Source organism: Melospiza melodia, chromosome 9, assembly GCF_035770615.1.
Source record: "Melospiza melodia melodia isolate bMelMel2 chromosome 9, bMelMel2.pri, whole genome shotgun sequence".
NCBI classification, from domain to species: domain Eukaryota; kingdom Metazoa; phylum Chordata; class Aves; order Passeriformes; family Passerellidae; genus Melospiza; species Melospiza melodia.
In genome coordinates, this window is record NC_086202.1 from 22,740,147 (window position 1) to 22,758,566 (window position 18,420).

Consider the following 18,420-nt stretch of genomic DNA (forward strand, 5'->3'; position numbering starts at 1 on the left):
TCTGTAGTTCTTTTTCAGCCTGATGTTTAAGCTGATGCCTTTGGATTTCTCAGTAGACACAAGCAGAAGCAACTCATTGGGAAAGAAAGATGCAGTTTGGCACACAGGAGGGTTGAATACCAGTGTTATTCAAATGTCCTTTAACAACAGGCTTGGAGAAAACCTGCCAGGTGGGACAAAGATCTGCTACAGCCTCTGTCAAGCCTTGCCCACTTGAAGGAGTTCAGGTATCCCATATGAAGCATAACAGCTTCATCTTATGCTTCATGGGGGATACCAAAGCACCCCTGAGATACAAAACCAAACCACCCCTCAGCAGAGAGAAAAGAATTTGATTCACAAGCATTTTATAACATCCAAGTCCAAACATACAGGTTTTAATGTATTTCTTACAAACAGCTCCAGAACAAGCAGCAAACTCACTTGCCATAAATGTCACTTGTCATAAAGTGTCAGAATGGACTTGGAACACAGTCGGAAGAAAAATAATTTTCTACCTCGTGGTACTACATATTTGTTGCATTTGTTATTCATTTTTAGATAAGAAATAAAATGCTAGCATCTAACATGAAATTTTCAGAAACATTCCTGTATGTCTACACACAGAAAGATTTAAAACATCTACACCCTCCAGATTTAAAAAAACAAAAACAAAACCCAAAACATTCACAGACCAGTCACACTAAATGGCCAAAGTGTTATCTAAGTAATTTTGGCTTTGAACTGCAAAGCAACACGGTAGGAAAAAAAGTCTGCCCTGAGCTAGGATCATACATCATCTCTGGGCTTGGATCCATATGTCTTCTGAGTGTCTCTGAGTTTATTATAATATCAGTAATGAAGTTACAAAAGATGAAGGTTTTAAATGCTCACTTTTTCTCCATGGCAGTTTTTGGCAAAAAAATATTCCTGTAAGATTGAAATTGTATAGACACACTTGACGTTCTTGCCGGCTTAGATATTCAGAGCAAAAATGTGGTCCTAATTTCCATCTAGCTTTCCAGGCCACATAGTTAGCTTTACATTGCAGAAGACATAATAATCACATATTCCAACATCCTACCAACCAAAACATCACCAAGTATAACTTGCACAAGCCAAATACCAGTGATTCAGGAAATTCCAGGATCATCCTTTGATTCACTTTTTGAATATTTCCCCACTGTCACGGCTATCAAACTTTCCTTAAGTTCCAAACTAAATCTGCAGTTGCAAATTATATAGATTTTATCATTTCTCCATGAAATGACCTATGAGTACCATTCCACTTCCCTACTGGAACACTACCATGTCTGCCCTCCCTATTCAACAGGGTGTGACATTTTAGTGTAAAATCCTGCTTCTTTGAAAAAGCCTTGTAATATAAATGTAGCTAACAAGTTACTCAAATTAGACAATACCTAAGTCAGACCTCCATTTCTGATTAATTTCCCCCATTCATTCTTCAAAGAGAGAAACTTGAAAGAGCAGCACAGCATGTCTTACTCTCCTAAAAAGTGTTGTCCTAAAAATGTGCCAGTGGTACAGATTTTTGCCTAGACTGAAATCAGATTTCTGCCAATTAACCAGAAACTGGAGAAGGAAAAACTAAAGACCAAATGTTTAAAAAAAACAGTACATTCCACTTAACCCTTAAAAAAGAAGGATCTGATTCCTGAAATACAGTACTCTCATCTAGGAGATGACAAGAATTTAAACCATATAAGAATTTGCTTATGAAAAAGTGAGGACTTAGCTATTTAATGATCGAGCTCTTAAGCCTGCTATGTCCAGTACAAACACATTAATTTAGGTGACAGATATTTACTTAAAGGCCTATCTAGCAACATTTTCATACAAATAAAGTCAGTAAATACCACTGCACGTACAAAGTTTTGCTATTTCAGATTACTGACTTATTTGTAGAACAATAAAATTATACAAACTTGAACTTCAGTGATTCCTTAGCATGGCATGCAACTGGCTGCAGCTGGATAAGCAGCTTTGCAGAAAATGACCTGAGTCAAGAAGTTCACTCTAAGCCACCCATGGGCTCCTGCAGTAAAGAAGGTCAGCAGCATTTTCCAGGCTGCTTTAGGAAATGTGTCTCCAGCACAAAGACACAGGCACAGGGGAGCGAGACCAGTGAAAGGCACAAAGATGTTAAAGAATTGGAGCCCTGTCATATGAGGAGGGCTGAGAGGCTCTTCTGTCTGACAAAGGCTCAAATAATCTTACCAACACCTATAAACACTTGAAGGAGCCTCCTTCAGGTATTAAGAAAAGAGAGTCAAATTTCACTCAATGGTACTCAGTGGCAGTTACTGGGATCTTTTACAAGGCCCAACACTTCAGACGAGTAATCCCACTGGAATTTATCTCATCATCAAGGTTGTGCATTACAATTACTAAGAATTTCTGTAGAACACCAAGGGATAAAAACAATACCCGAAAATTTCCCCAGAGCTTGATTTGCCAATTATTATGAAAGAACTCTATTTTTGTTTGCCATTTTATCATTCAGAATGTTGCTCATTTAATTCATTTGCAACAATTCATTTTCATTACTTAACAAACACAAACTACTGGCATTGATTAACAGAAACTTCATTACAGTGGTTTGTCTAGAGAACTCAGAATATTTCCATATTGCCTAACCAGAGACTCTGTACCATGAGCAAAAATCAGTGTAATCCAATGTATTTCATTAACGTGATAAACAGATACAGAGGAATTTCCTTTATTCATTATTATAATCTCGTAAATAGATTGGAGGAGTTATTCAGGTAGTGTTATACAAATTTTATCTGCAAATAATTTGCCAAACTCAAGCTCTCTGAACATGTCAGAGAATGAATGCAAACACTGAGCTAAGAGACTGATAGTACATAAATCATGCATCTAATTTTTCAGTATGCCTCACTACATCCAGATTTTTTTAATAATTCAAGACAATACACAATTGGTGGTTAAGGGACAATGTCTAACAACAAAACTAGGAGACATATAATCATACCTAATCCCTTTGTCCTAGAGAGGCAAGTGCATAGCAACACATGGACAATCATTACCAGGTGGTTTTCCCCCTCCACTGTGGCCTGTTTCTTTTGGTTTTTGCCTTAAAATAATCATATCACTGCTGTTGCTGGATTTGACTCATAATTAACACCATCTGTGCCTAACAAAGACCTTCAATCCTCCTGGATTCAGCTGCCTGCAGAGGCCATGCATTGAGCTGCTCACCCACCTGGCTTCCACTGCAGCATGCTAATGAGAGCAATGAATCTTAGCTATGGACACTTTCCCAGGAACATTTGCAGAGCAGTGAAGAAAATTAGAGTTCATTGTCACAACTAAGGCGGCTTTCTTCTGGAAATAACTTTTCAATTAAAGCAATAATGGTGTACACTCAGCACCGACTACAAGCACAGTAAAGATAAAATTAAAATACTTATGACCAAAAATCTTATTTAATGATGTATCAGTTTAAAGGGTATGGACTGAGGCTTTATGAACACAAACTTTGTGATTTGCTGAGAATCAGCAGTAGGAACAACTGAAGTTAAAATTCTGTTATAATATTAAAACCCACGTTACTTCAAAATAAATACTTACAAGAAATTCACTTACATATTTAAGCTAAATTTTATTTGAATCAGAAAATTACACCTATCACTCCATTTGACAAGTGAGCAGTTAATATAACTAAGGGGAATTTAAAGATTCTTTTTCCCTTTTTAGGTAAAAAATAGGCGAAGAGAACACATATAAACTGGATTTCCTTCAGCATGGAACAAAATTTATCAGCTCACAGAAACTGATGCAGTGCTAACAAAATTAAAATTAGCAAAATATTAAAATTTTACAATGCCACCAGCTGCAAGGTACTGTGGTAAACTCCCCTCACAAGAATGCAGGGAATAATACTGTCAGGGAATAATAGTGTTTTAATCTACTTGCCAAGACACAGACCATTGAAGTTTTAGCAATTTCAGCAATGGTAAACATAATCTAACAGCATTTCCTTGAACCAGATCCCAGAATTTTAAGTCAACTTCTATATCTCTTAGTCATGCATCACAAAAAAAAAAATAAAATATATATATATATATATATAAAATAATTCTACTGCGTACTTAGCATGAAGAATGCTCCTGTAGCCACTTAGTGGGGATTAACGAGTGTTCTAAGGCAAACTTTATAAACATAATTAAAATACTTTTGCATGAGTAGATTTCACTATAAGCACGAACGCTTGAAACAAAGTTTAGTACAATTGAAGTCCTACTTACTTAACTCCTCAAATATGAAGACTGAAAGGCTATGTAAAATCTGCGCACACCCAAAGTACTGGTAAATACATTACTTGGGAGTACAGAACCATGAACTGCACAGGATGTCCTCAGCAAAATGATACAGCATAGCCCTAAACTGGTTACTTGAGAAAAAAAAGAATCAATATTTTACTTTTCTATGCCTTGCAAATTGAAAAGAAATAATACATTCAGAAAAACAAATTGTAACCTTAAAGCTATAATAAAATCAAAGCTCAAACTGAGCTTTTTCTATTAACTGATTTCTGATCCTATTAGACTCATCTTCATATTTTTTTATACATCAGGCCAATGAGATTCACTTAAAATTCAGATGTAGCATTGTTGATTTACGAATTAATTTAAAATTGCTGTTTCCTTGAAGGGCCACGAAACTGAGAAGGAATCATCAAAAATGTTCTACAGATTATTCCAGTTACTATGGAAAAGCTTAAGGACTTGTAATGAAAATGAGATTGGTATCTAAAACCACTTGAGTGTTTATGTTTACACAGACTTACTGAACTATTCAGATAAACCTTATACCTCCTACATGTCTGTAAAAGGGGTAACACAGACTACACAAATGAAAAAGATGTGAATTCTCCTGGGCAGTAACACTGTATCTGTAATAAATTTGAATGAATCACCAGGCTTGCAGGATTTTTGTAGAAGATTTTGCTGAGCAAAATCAAATGTCTCTCAAAAGACAAAACACAGAAGCAGTAGCAAACAAGCAGGAAAGCCAAACACAGTACACTATCACAACTTAGCCTCAAATGTTCCCACAAGAGAATTCATAAGGACTTGAAACACAGTGCTGCTTTCAGGAGAAAAAAAAAATTCTAGTAAGACTTTCCAAGAGAATTTGCTAATGACACCTATCTCATGGTGCTGTCACACAGGAAACTTCTCAAAAAAAATATATAGATTTCCAATGCATCCTTCCTTCCTAATTTATTCTCATGCAATGGCAAGAAACCAGCATGAATCCTCCCAAACAAGAAAATCAGACTTTTCACGTTGCAATGTTTTGGTAAGTAAGTTCTAGTATAGTATCTCTGACATGTTTCCAGCTAAATTGCTGCTGAACAAGTAGACAAAAATCACCTAGATTGGAATCATGAAGTCTAACTCTTAGCATAGTTAAAACAGACTTGCTTCACCCTAAATAATAAATACAACAGCCAAAAAATGAACTCAAAGGCATCACAGGAGATAGAAGAAGCACAAGAAAACTGTTTTCCTCGAGGGAATCACAGTCCTTTCGAAAAGTCATCCATATACAAAATAATTTGACCAAATTCTCAAAAGAATGACTTTTTACAAGCATGCACTTGCAGATCTTCAATACACTGGTATAAAACTGTATTTGATTCTGCATTGCTGAAATGGGTGTCAGGTCAGCAGAATAAAATTAAGCAGAACTTTTCCCTTTGGGGATATATATAGGGTGTTCTACCATAAATTAATCCACTAAGCATTTCCCAAAAAAAAAAAACCCCAAAAAAAACCCAAAAAAAACAAAAAAAAACCAAAAAAACAAAAACAAAAAAACCAAAACAAAACACCACAGAAAAGACCAAGATGTGTGTGTAGAACTAAAGAAGGGTAAAAGGGGAGAAAGGAGGAGAAACTGAAGAAAAAGTGTGCAAGTACAGTATAGTACAGTATGCTAACATCAGGTTCCTGAATTTAAACTGCAGCATGAGTTAAATGTTGACTGAAAACCAAGAGAAATGCCCCATTAAAACACTTGTTGATCAGGCAATCAATAAGCTGGTAGTAGTACTTGGATTGGGTGGCCCAAAGAAAGCTCAAGTCTCCCATGTTGTCAGCTTTGTTCTTCTTAAGGAAAACAGTCAAAGACTCAAAAATGCAGTGCCAAAAATTCATTATATATTCCACTAGTTTCACAGAAACCAATCAACCTGACAAATAGCTGTAGTTGATCTGAAATCGAAACATAAGTAAAAACCAGTTTTTATCTATTCCACATTTTTGACCTGGAAATATCAGGTATCTAGAAGTTTTGCCAGTTTGCTTTAAAAAATTTTGCAGAAGTCTTCAGAAAGGGACCACTTTATATACTTCAGTGGTGATATATTAAGGGAAAACTGCTAAAATTAACAGAAACACTCATTGCAATGTTAAGAAGGAAAACCAATTGTCCTCACTCCAAGGGAGCTCAAGACAGACCTTGAGTTTTCCCACCACATGGCTCCTCCCCACAAAGAAAACCTCTGCTTTAGTTATTTGCATTATACTTGACACATCTACGGCTTGAAACTCGCACAACACAGAGCTGGCATCCATATACCCAAGAACGTCTTTTGCTGTGTGCCACCACATCCTAAATACCAGGATGTACAGATGTCAGCAGTGGAATGTCTGATTTTCTGAGTCACAGAATGACTGGTTTAGAACATTACTACTACCATTACAGACACTAGGCAGGCTCACATGGACTGACTCTGGCGTACAATCTTAACAGCTGCAGAAATGGAAAGCCTTAAACTAGCTCAGAGAAAGCACAAGCATGTCATCATAGAACTTTAAATTGCTATTGATTCTTCAGAATATCACTCTCCCAAAAGAGCTGTATTCAAGGAAGAATATTTTTTTAAGTCCCTTTTTATTCATTTATTCTGTGTTAGGCTATCAGTGTGCCTGTTACAACACTGACAGTGCCCAGCTCGATGTGAACACAAGGGTGGAGTATGAACAGTATCAGAATATGGTCTGAGATATCTTGTTTGTATCAAACCACCACCCAGTCTGATGAAATTTTCTTCTGCCTGGCCAAAACCACACCACTGTATGATAACATCAGAGTAAACCTAAAAAATACTGAGATGCTTTGCAGAGCATTAGTAGTTCACCTTATCTTGGTAGAAACCTATCACGCTCAGAAGCTGGAAACACAGAGATGCTCATACTGTCTAATGCATGCAGAGGTTTTCAGAAGTATTCTTGTCAGTTTCCCCAGATGCTTTTTCCTCCTCCAAACTGCAACTTTCTTACAAATATTTTTAGCCTGCATTTCTTATCCTAGTCTTGATTTTGAAAGAAAGATTCTACACATGTGTAATGAATATAAAAACTATAATTTTGCAAGAGTACGTATAATCTAACTACACAAAAGTAGTTTTCCTCTCCATTCTACAGATCCAATGTGACTGTGTTCAATTCAGTTTATGTAATATTTTTTTCCCTTCCTTGAGTTATTTTTGTAGAACCTTTGCTATTATAGAGTTCTTTGCACTCAGGCGATGAGACCAAGCACTGATTTGAAGTAGATGAATGGAGAAATTCGAGATGTATAATTGCTGCAGGAAAGGAGAGAAAGGAAAATGTACTCAAATACTCACTTTGATGAATCTATGAAGTATATTACAAGAGCACCAATACTAAGAGCGAAGACTAAGACAACCTACAAAAGAAAAGAAAAGAGTAATTATTTAACACCATTAACCATTAATTCTTTTACATAGAAAAACAAAAAAAAAAAAAAAGACAGCAAAAATAAATCATAAGCTACTTTAATTTCAGCTCTTATTTTCTTTAGGAAATTAGTCCTACTTGAGCTTCAAACATTATATATCATCAAAGAATGCTTTCTTGCATTACAAAGAGACAAAAAAATCTGGCTTTACCAGACCTCTTCGTCAGGATTGCTCATTGGTACATAAACCAAGAGTGACCAAACTTCCATTTACACATGGATGTGAAACCCACAGGAAAACTGTAAGAATGCACTCATGTCCATAGAGACTACAGAGAACTGTCAAACAGTTTAAAGCAAAACTTGATGCAGCACATGATAAAAGTTTTGTTGACAGTCTTAACATTTAAAGCTACAGATGAGTACTGGAATAAAACCATCTTGATTCAATACAGGCTTCAGACTTCTTTCTGAAGCTGCTGTATTATGAACAAGCCTGAGTGAGGATAACAGTGCAAGGAGGGGACACACAAGGTTTTCATTCTAAGTAGACTTTCTGAAACAGTGTAGACATCCCTCTGCTCCCAGCTGTCACTCAGTGCTGTAAAGGCATCATCTGAAGCAAGGTATAATAATTATTACATAAGCAAACTCTGAAGTTCTGCATGGCCAATATCAAACATGTACATATCTTCCAATAAAACAGTCATTAATGTATGAATGTTACACAATTAATACTAATTGTTTAAATAACTATTCAACTGAAAACTTAAATGATTTTTCTTTACTTTTATATCCTGCTGACCATAATATTTTTTACTTTGTGAATTTCTGAAAAAGAGTACTTTGCCTGAGTACAAGTATCTGTTGTCTTGTCTGATGCATTATCACCTGAACCAGTGAGAACTGTCCATCAAATTCAAGAATCAATGCATGAAATGCATTGAAACAACATTTTTACTACCTAAGTCTAATCTATTTGTGTTAACATCTAGAGTTTAAATCTTCTTTCATTGTGTACAGGTGTTGCAAGGTGAAATAAGCTATTAAATGCATATCAACTGGTAGTAGTCTCACCATCACAAGAAATTATAGTGGTGAATAGAATATGTGGATTGTTACCTGACAATATATCCCAAATTATGATTAGCAGCAATCCTAAGGCCCATTTTTCTCTGAATTAAGATAGTGGGAATCACATTATTATGCATACTCTGCCCTACCTGTTGGAATATTCCAAGATAGATACAAACACGGTTTCAATCTGAATCAAATCTGCTCCATAATTTATTATCAATCCATTTCAAGTGAAGTCTGATTTTTTTTAAAAACAAATTTTTAAAGAGTGCTGAGTGTTCTGAGAACACAGAGCTTACAATTTTTGGCAAAAAATTTGCTTTTCCCAAACCAGTTTTAAACACAGCTATTCACTTTCAAATAATTTAAAGTCAAGTATTAGTGGTAATGTTTTACCCTGCATTCTGTGGAATCATTTCTATAGTAACAGCATCCTCAAAGCCGCTATTAAATATAGGTATCTCTTAAAAAAAAAAAGAAAGAAAGAAAACAGCAATAAAGAAACAATAAAAAGCAAACAATCTATAAATAACAGAAGAAAGAAAAGAAAAAAAAAAACAACCCCAAAAAAGCCACAGGACAAAAGAGATTTACCCTATGGCAGGAGTCTTGGGTTGCAGAATGCTGAAATGGCCACTTAATGCTGGAAATGAAATTTTAAAAACTAAGATTGTAATCCATTTGGGACTCTATAAATACTCTTCTTATTCATTCAAGTTTCACAAAGCACACAAGGGCTTTGTAAAACTTTTATTTTCCTTTTCACATAGCAAGTCCTGAGTTATGACTTTCAGTCATTGCCTCTGACCCAAAGGAGTCCTGTAGAGCAAACCCAGCAAAACACTGCATCAGCCTTACATTTCAGTTATAGCCAATCCTTTGCTAATCATCACTGTGCTGCCTAAATCTTATAGAGATTCTGGGCGAGACCTTCCAAAACACTTAAGGCTTTCAGGTGTTCTGGGATAGTCCATGTAACTGCCACTAAAATGCAAAAATATATATATATTTATATACACGCCTGATTTTAAATCAAGGCTTATTTTCTCTTCTATTGCCTTGAAACACATACCTAACATGATACATAATGTCTCAACAAACCATAGAAGAGAATGGAACATGAAACCCCATTTTTTTTACCTGCTAGCAGAGAAACACATTTTTCCTTTTCTAAGTGACAGGGGACTTGAGCTGAAATTGAAACCACCAAGTGTGTGGGAAAAGCAGAGCCTGAACCAATCAGGTTAAAGCCATAATAAAATAAATTTTAAAAAAAGAAATAGATTTTAACAAACCCCAAACTCTTGTATGCTATATGATAATGTCCCAGATGTAAGATTTTGTATTCCCATTTAAAGAACGTGGGGGGTAAGCTGGTTATCCAGACCCAGGATGACAATTACTGAGTTTGCTCTAGTGTTCCCTAGATTGCCAGGGAAGATAATAACTGTTTTAGAGACCTTACTAGGCTAGAGGGGTGTCACAAACATAGACCCATACCCCAAAGTCACAGCAACTCAAATCTGAGGGAGGGAAAAGCACACATGTATGTGAATTACTGCCTTTCTTGTTAACTAGGCCATGGCAAGAAGTTTGCTTCCTTTGTTTATTATTTCAAAGTGTTTGCCAAAACATTGCAATTGCTACACATCTATTATAACCCTCTCTACAGAAGGAAAGAATCCTTTAATTTATAATAGCTTGCTGTTTGTATAAGATTGATAAATGTGAACTCATTTGCTAACAGCTATACTGACTAAGCACTTACTAACAAATTAAAAATAAACACCAATCTGATTAAAGAAAAGAGGGGGAAATACATGGAATATTTGCTGCATATCTCTAAATCTATCATAAAAAAAGGAACAGAAAAATCCAGCCCCAGATTTAAACAAAAATGAAGAATGCCTTTTTATGGCAAGAGTCAGAGAAGCTGCAGATAAAATTCATCTAAGGAAAACTAAAAATGTTTTGACTGATTCCAAGATGTTCTAGAAGAGCTTTGACTGCAGTCAAAATTTAGGCATTCATAATAAATATGAAAAGAAAAAAGATAAAGAAAAAAAGGGGAGTTTTGATAAGGGTGTAACAGCATAATAATACTGCAGGCACGCACCAACTCCAAGAAACACTGTCCCAAATAGGCTCAGGCCCCAGCCCATGTAACAAAGGGATAATCCAAGGGGTGGCACTGTTCCCCCTACAACTCCAAAACTGCACTACTGAAGATAAAGGGGAAAGCAAGAAGGCTGGTTCATTAGACAGGAGGGCTACAGTTGTTAATGAAGAGACTCCAGAGCAGGAACTTCAGACTCTCATACCCTGTAACACCTGAATGTCCTGTGAAAGTTGAAACAGAACTCTTTGAAGTTTCAAAGGCAAATTCGTGCTTATACAAGATTAAATTATCCAAACATAATTAATACAAAATAGCATAGAACTCAAGAGGCAAAGCAGAAAATCCAAAAGGAATAATCATCTCTCTATTTTCCTCCAAAATTAAGTATTAAAATAGGATGTATGCAGTGAAAAAAAAAAAAAAACTTTCAGAAATCTGTAACCCCTAACACCTTGGGGCATCAGAGAGTTCTTATTTTTTCTGACAACAATCTCTTCTGTACTCTTCTTCAAAAATGTTTCTTTCAAACTCTTATTCTATGGTTAAATTATTCTACCCAAAAGCCACTGTAATCCTTAGAATATAGTAGGTTTTTAGTTACTAATATTTTTTGAAATTTACTTGGTTTTCATTTCTATATTCACACAGTAAAATTTCTTAATAAGATACTCAGTTTTATCAGCTATGATTTTGAAATAAAATTTCATTTGTTTTTATATTTATAATTAGTTATGGAGAACACTAATTAGTTCCTGTATACATAAAGCTAAAGCCTCAATGATCCATCAAACTTTTGTTACAAATGTCTGCACTGCTAAGATGTGAATAGCCTGATGTTTTGGTCTAACTTGGATGAAAATTCTCATAACTTAAATATAAACCCCAAATGTCATTTAACCATCAAATAAGAAATCAATCGTAGTTCTTTGATAGACAGACAGAATTTGCTTCTCCAGATTTGTTAGGAATGAAAACCATAAAAACCTAAGGATCCACCTGCTTCAAGTTACATTTCAGAAGTTATCAGTTCCTTCTGGCTTGGCAATCCCAGCATTACTTTGTAGACTCTAGGAGATGCACCCACATCTCTGCAATTTAACAAAAGTAAGACCTTCTTGACCATAGAAGATGCAGAGTATCTTACCTAAAATTGCCAACTCTTAGTAACTGAGTTAACTTAATTGCTAACTTAGATACTTAATTGCTAACTCTGAGTTACTAAATCTTCATTTTGAGCTTGAAGCAACTAAAACACTAAATCCAAATTTTGCAATTTTTATAGCCACATTAAAAACTTTTCAGAAACCCAGACTTGAAAATCTTTTACAAGATTTTACATGCAAGTCATTTCCTTTCAGTGACATTTTACTATTTTGTTTTTTGTTTACTGCTATTACACAAAAAGGAGTTAAATAAAAAGTTCATCAGGTATTAAATTTTACAGTGACTAATTTAGTCATCAGCACACAATAAAAACAGTGCTGTAAATTTGGCAGCTTTACAAGATTTTTTGCTATATAAATTTTCCCATTCAGCAAAGCTCATATAGGCTTACATTTTCCAAGACAAGTCTGAGTTTATCCAAAAGAGGAGGTGAAGAGGAGTGAGAAATGATTACCTGATAAACCAGTGGGCAGTAAATTCTCCGTAAATGTCTGTCAGAAAATTCATAGCAAGGATTTAATTTTAAAACCAAAAGGCATCAAAGTAGTCCAGCAAGAGCTCTGATTGATGACCATGAGTAATCAGAAATCTTGGTTATTGTCCTTAGTCCTACCATTCCTGTGATGTGTGACAAGCACATTACTCGACCTCTCCAGGCTCTCAATTCTCCCTCTTGCTTGGATTTGGCAGGAATACTCCATGTCAACTCATCAGGGCACCCACTCCCTTCACTGCAGGTGTTTGCAGGGGATCGTGCACAGCTGAGAGCTCTCCTGAGGCCACAGCAACCAGCAAGACCCCAAACAGGACATGGCATCAGAGGCAGCAGCACTGCCTATGACAGCAAAGGGGGTTTGTGCATTAAAGGGTTTTATTTAAGTAGAAAGGTGTCAGTAACTCTATGATAAACTTCTTGCCAATTTTTCTGGAACTATACTTTTAGTACCACTAAGTCACTACCCAGTATAGTAAGGTTTTAATTTATTACTAAAACTAAAATTCTGTACTTATGGTAAATACATCTTTAAAAATACAGTTCATATGTAATGCATCTCTTTTTACAGACTTGAATAATATTGATAAGAAATATAGAAACAACATTATTTCTGGGACAGAAAACAGATAAGAGCAAACAGAGAAGAGTTACCAAAAAAAAATTCGCACATATTTAGTTCCCAAATATCTAATTTATGCATCAGAGCAGTAATTTGGGAATATCTGAAAGGTACAAGTAAAAGCCATGGTAAAGGCCTGAATCACTGTGAGCTTGCCTAACTACTCATGACTGTAGTAAGTAACTGATGTAATAAGTCACGGGGAATAGAATATGAAACATCTCTGAATGAAATCATACTAAAGAGAATTAGCAAATTCAGTCTCCCTGCCACAAGCTCTGTTTACTTCTCTCTCCAATAAAAGATTCAGCTTTCTTGCATAGACTTGAACAGACTACATCTCATTTGGGCAGACTGCTTTTTATAAGGAATGCTGTGAAATCAAAATTAAGGAATTATTAGAGTACACATCAGGAACAGAAATAAATAAAAAAAAAAACAAAAACAAAAATTAAACAAATAAACAAAAAAGTACCTCTATATACTTTGCCACACACAGTTTCAATATGATTTGAGGAAAGATTTTCAAAAAGCATTTTTCCTGTCATCTGTTCTGTACATGCTTCAATATATGTTAATATTTCAGCTTCACTTTGCTTTCTTGATACAGATTGGGGTTTTTCTCAACTTTCTACTGACATATTGACAATAAAATGAAAACTTCTGTTAAATCTATAAATGTGAAAAGACTGAGATTTCCTAATTAGTGAAAAAATACAAGACAAAAAGTCCCATCTGTTAATGGTGCTCTGTAGCTTGAAGTTAATGAGGTTTGCTGGGAAAGTGCCTGGCAATATGACCAATTAAAATACATGCAACTTTTCCAATTCAGTATCATTAGTCAAAAAATAGCAGTACCTTCTATCAAAATGTGCCACTTTCTGGAGATAAGTGGATGGAATTGTATGTCTGTAAATATCTGCATATTTGAGGGGCTTTTCTGCTCCCCAACCTAAAAGGCTCTTCCTCCTGATTACCTAGCAGTCACCTAATTAAGGTCAAATTCACTCTTTGTACATTGGTAGAAGAATAGTTCTCACAGTGGATGTGTGGCTGGGTCTACATTCATGCTGAGCAAAAGTGTTTTGTTGGTGACCATCACCCGCCCTACTGGGGATGTCAATGCTCTCCTTTCCAAGCTCCTCACTGTCTCACTGCAGATAAAGGCTGCCAATAATCCTGCTTGTGTCAGGCATGTTGTTTCAGAGACACCAGTGATGAACTGTCAATCAGATCCTGCAAAAATTAAACCAACCAGCTCAACTGCAGAACTGTACAAAGGCCAAAGAACTCAGGGAAGGGTCCCCTATCACACCCTGCACTGCACCAGAGCAGGTCTTATACTGGTGGCTGATAATACAAAACATAAAACTAAGAATAGTGGTAAAAACACCAGAGAAGAATAATACAATAGGGTAAACAAAATGCTGTGTCTTTAAAATGCTAAAATCAGAAAGATGTCTCTGAAGTAAATGGTTTAAGGTAAGGAAACCACTCAAACAAGATCTCAAGAAAAAATGCAGTCCCAAATGTGGACCTTCTGAGAATTTAGGCCTCTCCCTCCAATTCACAGTGCATTGGTACAATATTATACATATTAACAGTACTGGTAAAGGGAGCTCAAGCTTTACTGCCATGCCATAAGAAATTACTGAAAGGAAGTACATTTCTTTGTGAATGAATCATTTTAAGGATGACATTTAATGAAATTATTTACCTTATACATTCAAAATTAATACTAGATTGTATGGCAGACAAAAGGAATCCTCACATTCCTCAGTTATTTTGACATTAGTCTGACATGCAACCTACACAACAGACAGTCATGCCAATAAATGTTCAAAGAAGAAATAGAGAAAGAGGTTACTCCTCCTTACTAAGGTTTTATAATTGAATAAATTGGTAAATTTTCAGATTTTGTGTTACTCGGATTTCCTGCTACTATTTCTCAAATTTCAAAGAGCTGAACTCCATAAACACAGCAACAAGTAACTTCCCATTTGAACTCTTTAGGTTCTCAGTCACCAGAACTCACACATACAGCAAAGGTAGATACAGCTGTGCACGTATTTGGCTTCAGTAAAGCCTAGTAAATTTTCATTCAAGACTGAATCAAGAATGCTGAAATCATTCAGCACACAACAGAGCATTTGAATGCTTGTCAAAGAATGTACTTTAAAACATTATGAAAACAAGACACAGAAGGGGAAAGACTCACTGCTAAATGCATCTGACAGGCTGCAAAAGGAGTTTGCTGCTGCAGTACTAACATCACAGCTCTCATCTTCCATGTACCATTACCTAATGTGGGTTTTCTCTTAAACCTTTTATAATATAATATAATAAATTTAATTTAGCACTTCCATTTCCAGACCAAACATAGAGTATAACAATTTCTAATACTTGCAAATACATTGGTCAACTTCTACTGTAAGTCTAGAAAAATCCATAACTGTTTCATAGACTTCTAAAGGGAGGTAGCCATCAACATGACTTTTTGAATAGGGACCACTAAACCTTCAGCCATTCACATGAGGAATTTCAGGAGCTCACTGCTCCTCAAGTCATGTTCTCTGCTCAGCAATTTGGCACAGCTTAATGTCAACTATATCAGAAGCTTTCTGTGACAATTAACAGAGATATCAAACACAGGACCATGAATGAGGAAAATGAGCAAAAGGAAACTACGTCATGTAGGAAGGGGGGAAAGTTGGCGATAGAGCTAAAGAGCACAGTATTTTTGAAAGTCACCTTTTCAAGCATCTTTTTCCTCCTTTTTCTCTGCCATTGTTTGTCCTTCATTCATTTTGCCAAATTTGATCACTCTGACTGATAGCTACAGGAAAATCTCTCTCAAACCAATCTGTTTTGAAGATGAAAAAAATTGACTTTTTTATCACTAGGAATAAATCTAAGCCTACTTAATCATCCAGCTATACATGAGAATTTGTGAATACAAAAAGCTGCTTTTAATTAGTGTACAAAATAAAACTATAGAGTGCAAGTCTGAGCATTGTAAATTGTAGCACTCACTAAATTTTAGTAATTTGGTCTGAAGAAGTCTGATAGTTCCAAACAAAGGCATAAACCTCAATAATTTTACAGAGGCTATGTCAAAACATAATTCTTATCAGACCTCTCAATTTCCGACAGCAACAAAAAAAGAGACAATGTGAGCTCTTGTGGTTTTTAGACTAATTTGAACTGAAAAGGCTGCCAATTAATTATTTGATACAGTCATTGATCATGAGATGTGAGTTCTCCAAATAATTAAAAAATAAAATTTAGCAATTTCAAAGGAGCAGGTAAACCTAAAGTAGACTGTTCAGGGTTGTGGTGATCTTGGTTTATGGGTAAGCATTCACTCATATTAAGAAAGCCAGTTTCAGTGGGCTTTGGAATAACATGGAACAAAAGTTCATACAGGTGTTTCTGCAACTTGAATAAACATGAATACATATTTTCCTTTTATCTTAGGTAAAATCTGCATAAGCATAACTATATGCTTCTGTAGGTCAAATCTTGACTCACAAGACTGCACTGATATGCAGACCTTGATATTTCAGAGAAAGACAAGGAGGCCTTTGATGCCATCAATTACAGGCACTGGTGATTTCCATACTGTAATTGTCAAGGTGATGTCATGTTGTGAATATTGTTAATCTGGAATTATGATTCAACACTATCTACCAAATGATAGGAAATTTACATGAGGTATGAAATAAAATCAGTGATTTGCAACTATCACTAAAGACCAATGCAGAAAACAAACGATGCAGCAAGCAAAAGTAAAAGCTATTTTACACAACAAACCTTTTCTTGCAGTGAATGTTTTTTCTCAGTAGTAGGATGGAAAGACTAGTTTCTCTGTTAGGATGCAAAGACTGATTTATTCATCCAACCTGCTCCCTGCAATTTTTGTTTTGCTATGTAGTTATAATTTTAAAACTGCAAGCTTTATTGAGAATCTTTTTCTATATGTCCAAAGACTTGCATCTTTATTTTTCATGCAGACACCATTTTGAGGCTAGAGACCTAGGAAATTGCCTACTATCCCACCTGCTTTATAGGGTCCTTTATAAAGGTGTAAGAATGAAAGGCCACCAAGTTCATTATGATGTGGTCTTATTCACAGGCATAAAAGTGGGTGGAGAATGAGGAACATCCAACTTCAGCTTATATTCTGTTTCATAAATGTCAGCTGGTACATAATTTTTCCCCTTTTCTGCATGCTTGCTTCAGCCTAGCTATAGTCTCTTTCCAAGGCACTTCTGAAAACCACCACAAAAACAAAATTGGAAAAACTACCAGGCAATCACACACTTGTCATGGTAAATAAGATTTATAAGATATATTCTTACAACTCCATGTCTTTATGTTAATATGCAGTTTTAGTTGACATTTTAACAACATTACAGAATGGGTAGAAGTTGAAAGTAAATAATGGATTTGAAGGTTTTTTTAAGTGTTGCAAAAAAAAATATATATTTTTCATGAACTATAAAAAACATCCAGGAGCAAACCTTGTGAAACACAAAGCGGTTTTCTCTGAATAAGTACTGCAGAACCTGGCTGAGATTCCTGTAAGGTAAATTATGCCATTGAAGTGTAAACCCTTTTCTTTTTTCTTTTAATGTGCTTTCCTGCCCTGCCCCTGAAACTCTACTTACTATTGAGCTCCTACAGAGATTCAGTCCAATGTTGCTTTATTCAAAAACCATGTTATTTTAAAATAGGTCACTTTTCTAGAATCTATTCTTAAACAGAAAGTTTGAAAAGCAGATGTCAATGAAATTACCTTTTTAGCACATCTTTATCTGTAACAAGAATTTAAGTCTTTAGCTTGGGTAAGGAAGTTTCTCTGTCCCAGCTGTAGGCCCAGCTGCTTTCCTCCACTGCGCTACATCCACTTCTCTGATGCTCAGCCTCCCCTAAAGACACTGTTCTTGTCTAGTAAAGGAAAAGTTGGCAGGTAAAAGAGAAAGACCATCAGGGTGAGTGAGTGGTCTATTTTGGTTTTCTATCAAACCAAAATCTCATCAATTGGGTTTTGTCAATGACCTCCTCCCTCCTCTGAACCACTTCACTGCACTTACAGCCCCACACACAGGACCAAAAAGTGAGCAAAAACAAGAAAATTATTATAAGTAGTTCAGTGACACTTAAAAAATGGCAGTAACACTTGAAAAGTGTTTATACCAAATCTGA

At 35.6% G+C, this 18,420-nt stretch overlaps 1 protein-coding gene across 19 annotated transcripts in view; it reads right to left on the bottom strand.

Moving 5' to 3' along the window:
• Nucleotides 1–18,420, bottom strand: part of KCNMA1 (potassium calcium-activated channel subfamily M alpha 1) — a 402,334-nt gene that overhangs the window by 216,691 nt on the left and 167,223 nt on the right. For all 19 annotated transcript variants that reach the window (XM_063163853.1, XM_063163852.1, XM_063163851.1 and 16 more), the window contains exon 3: nucleotides 7,664–7,725. In XM_063163853.1, the coding sequence (XP_063019923.1) occupies nucleotides 7,664–7,725 (62 nt within the window). The remainder of the gene's footprint in view (nucleotides 1–7,663; nucleotides 7,726–18,420) is intronic.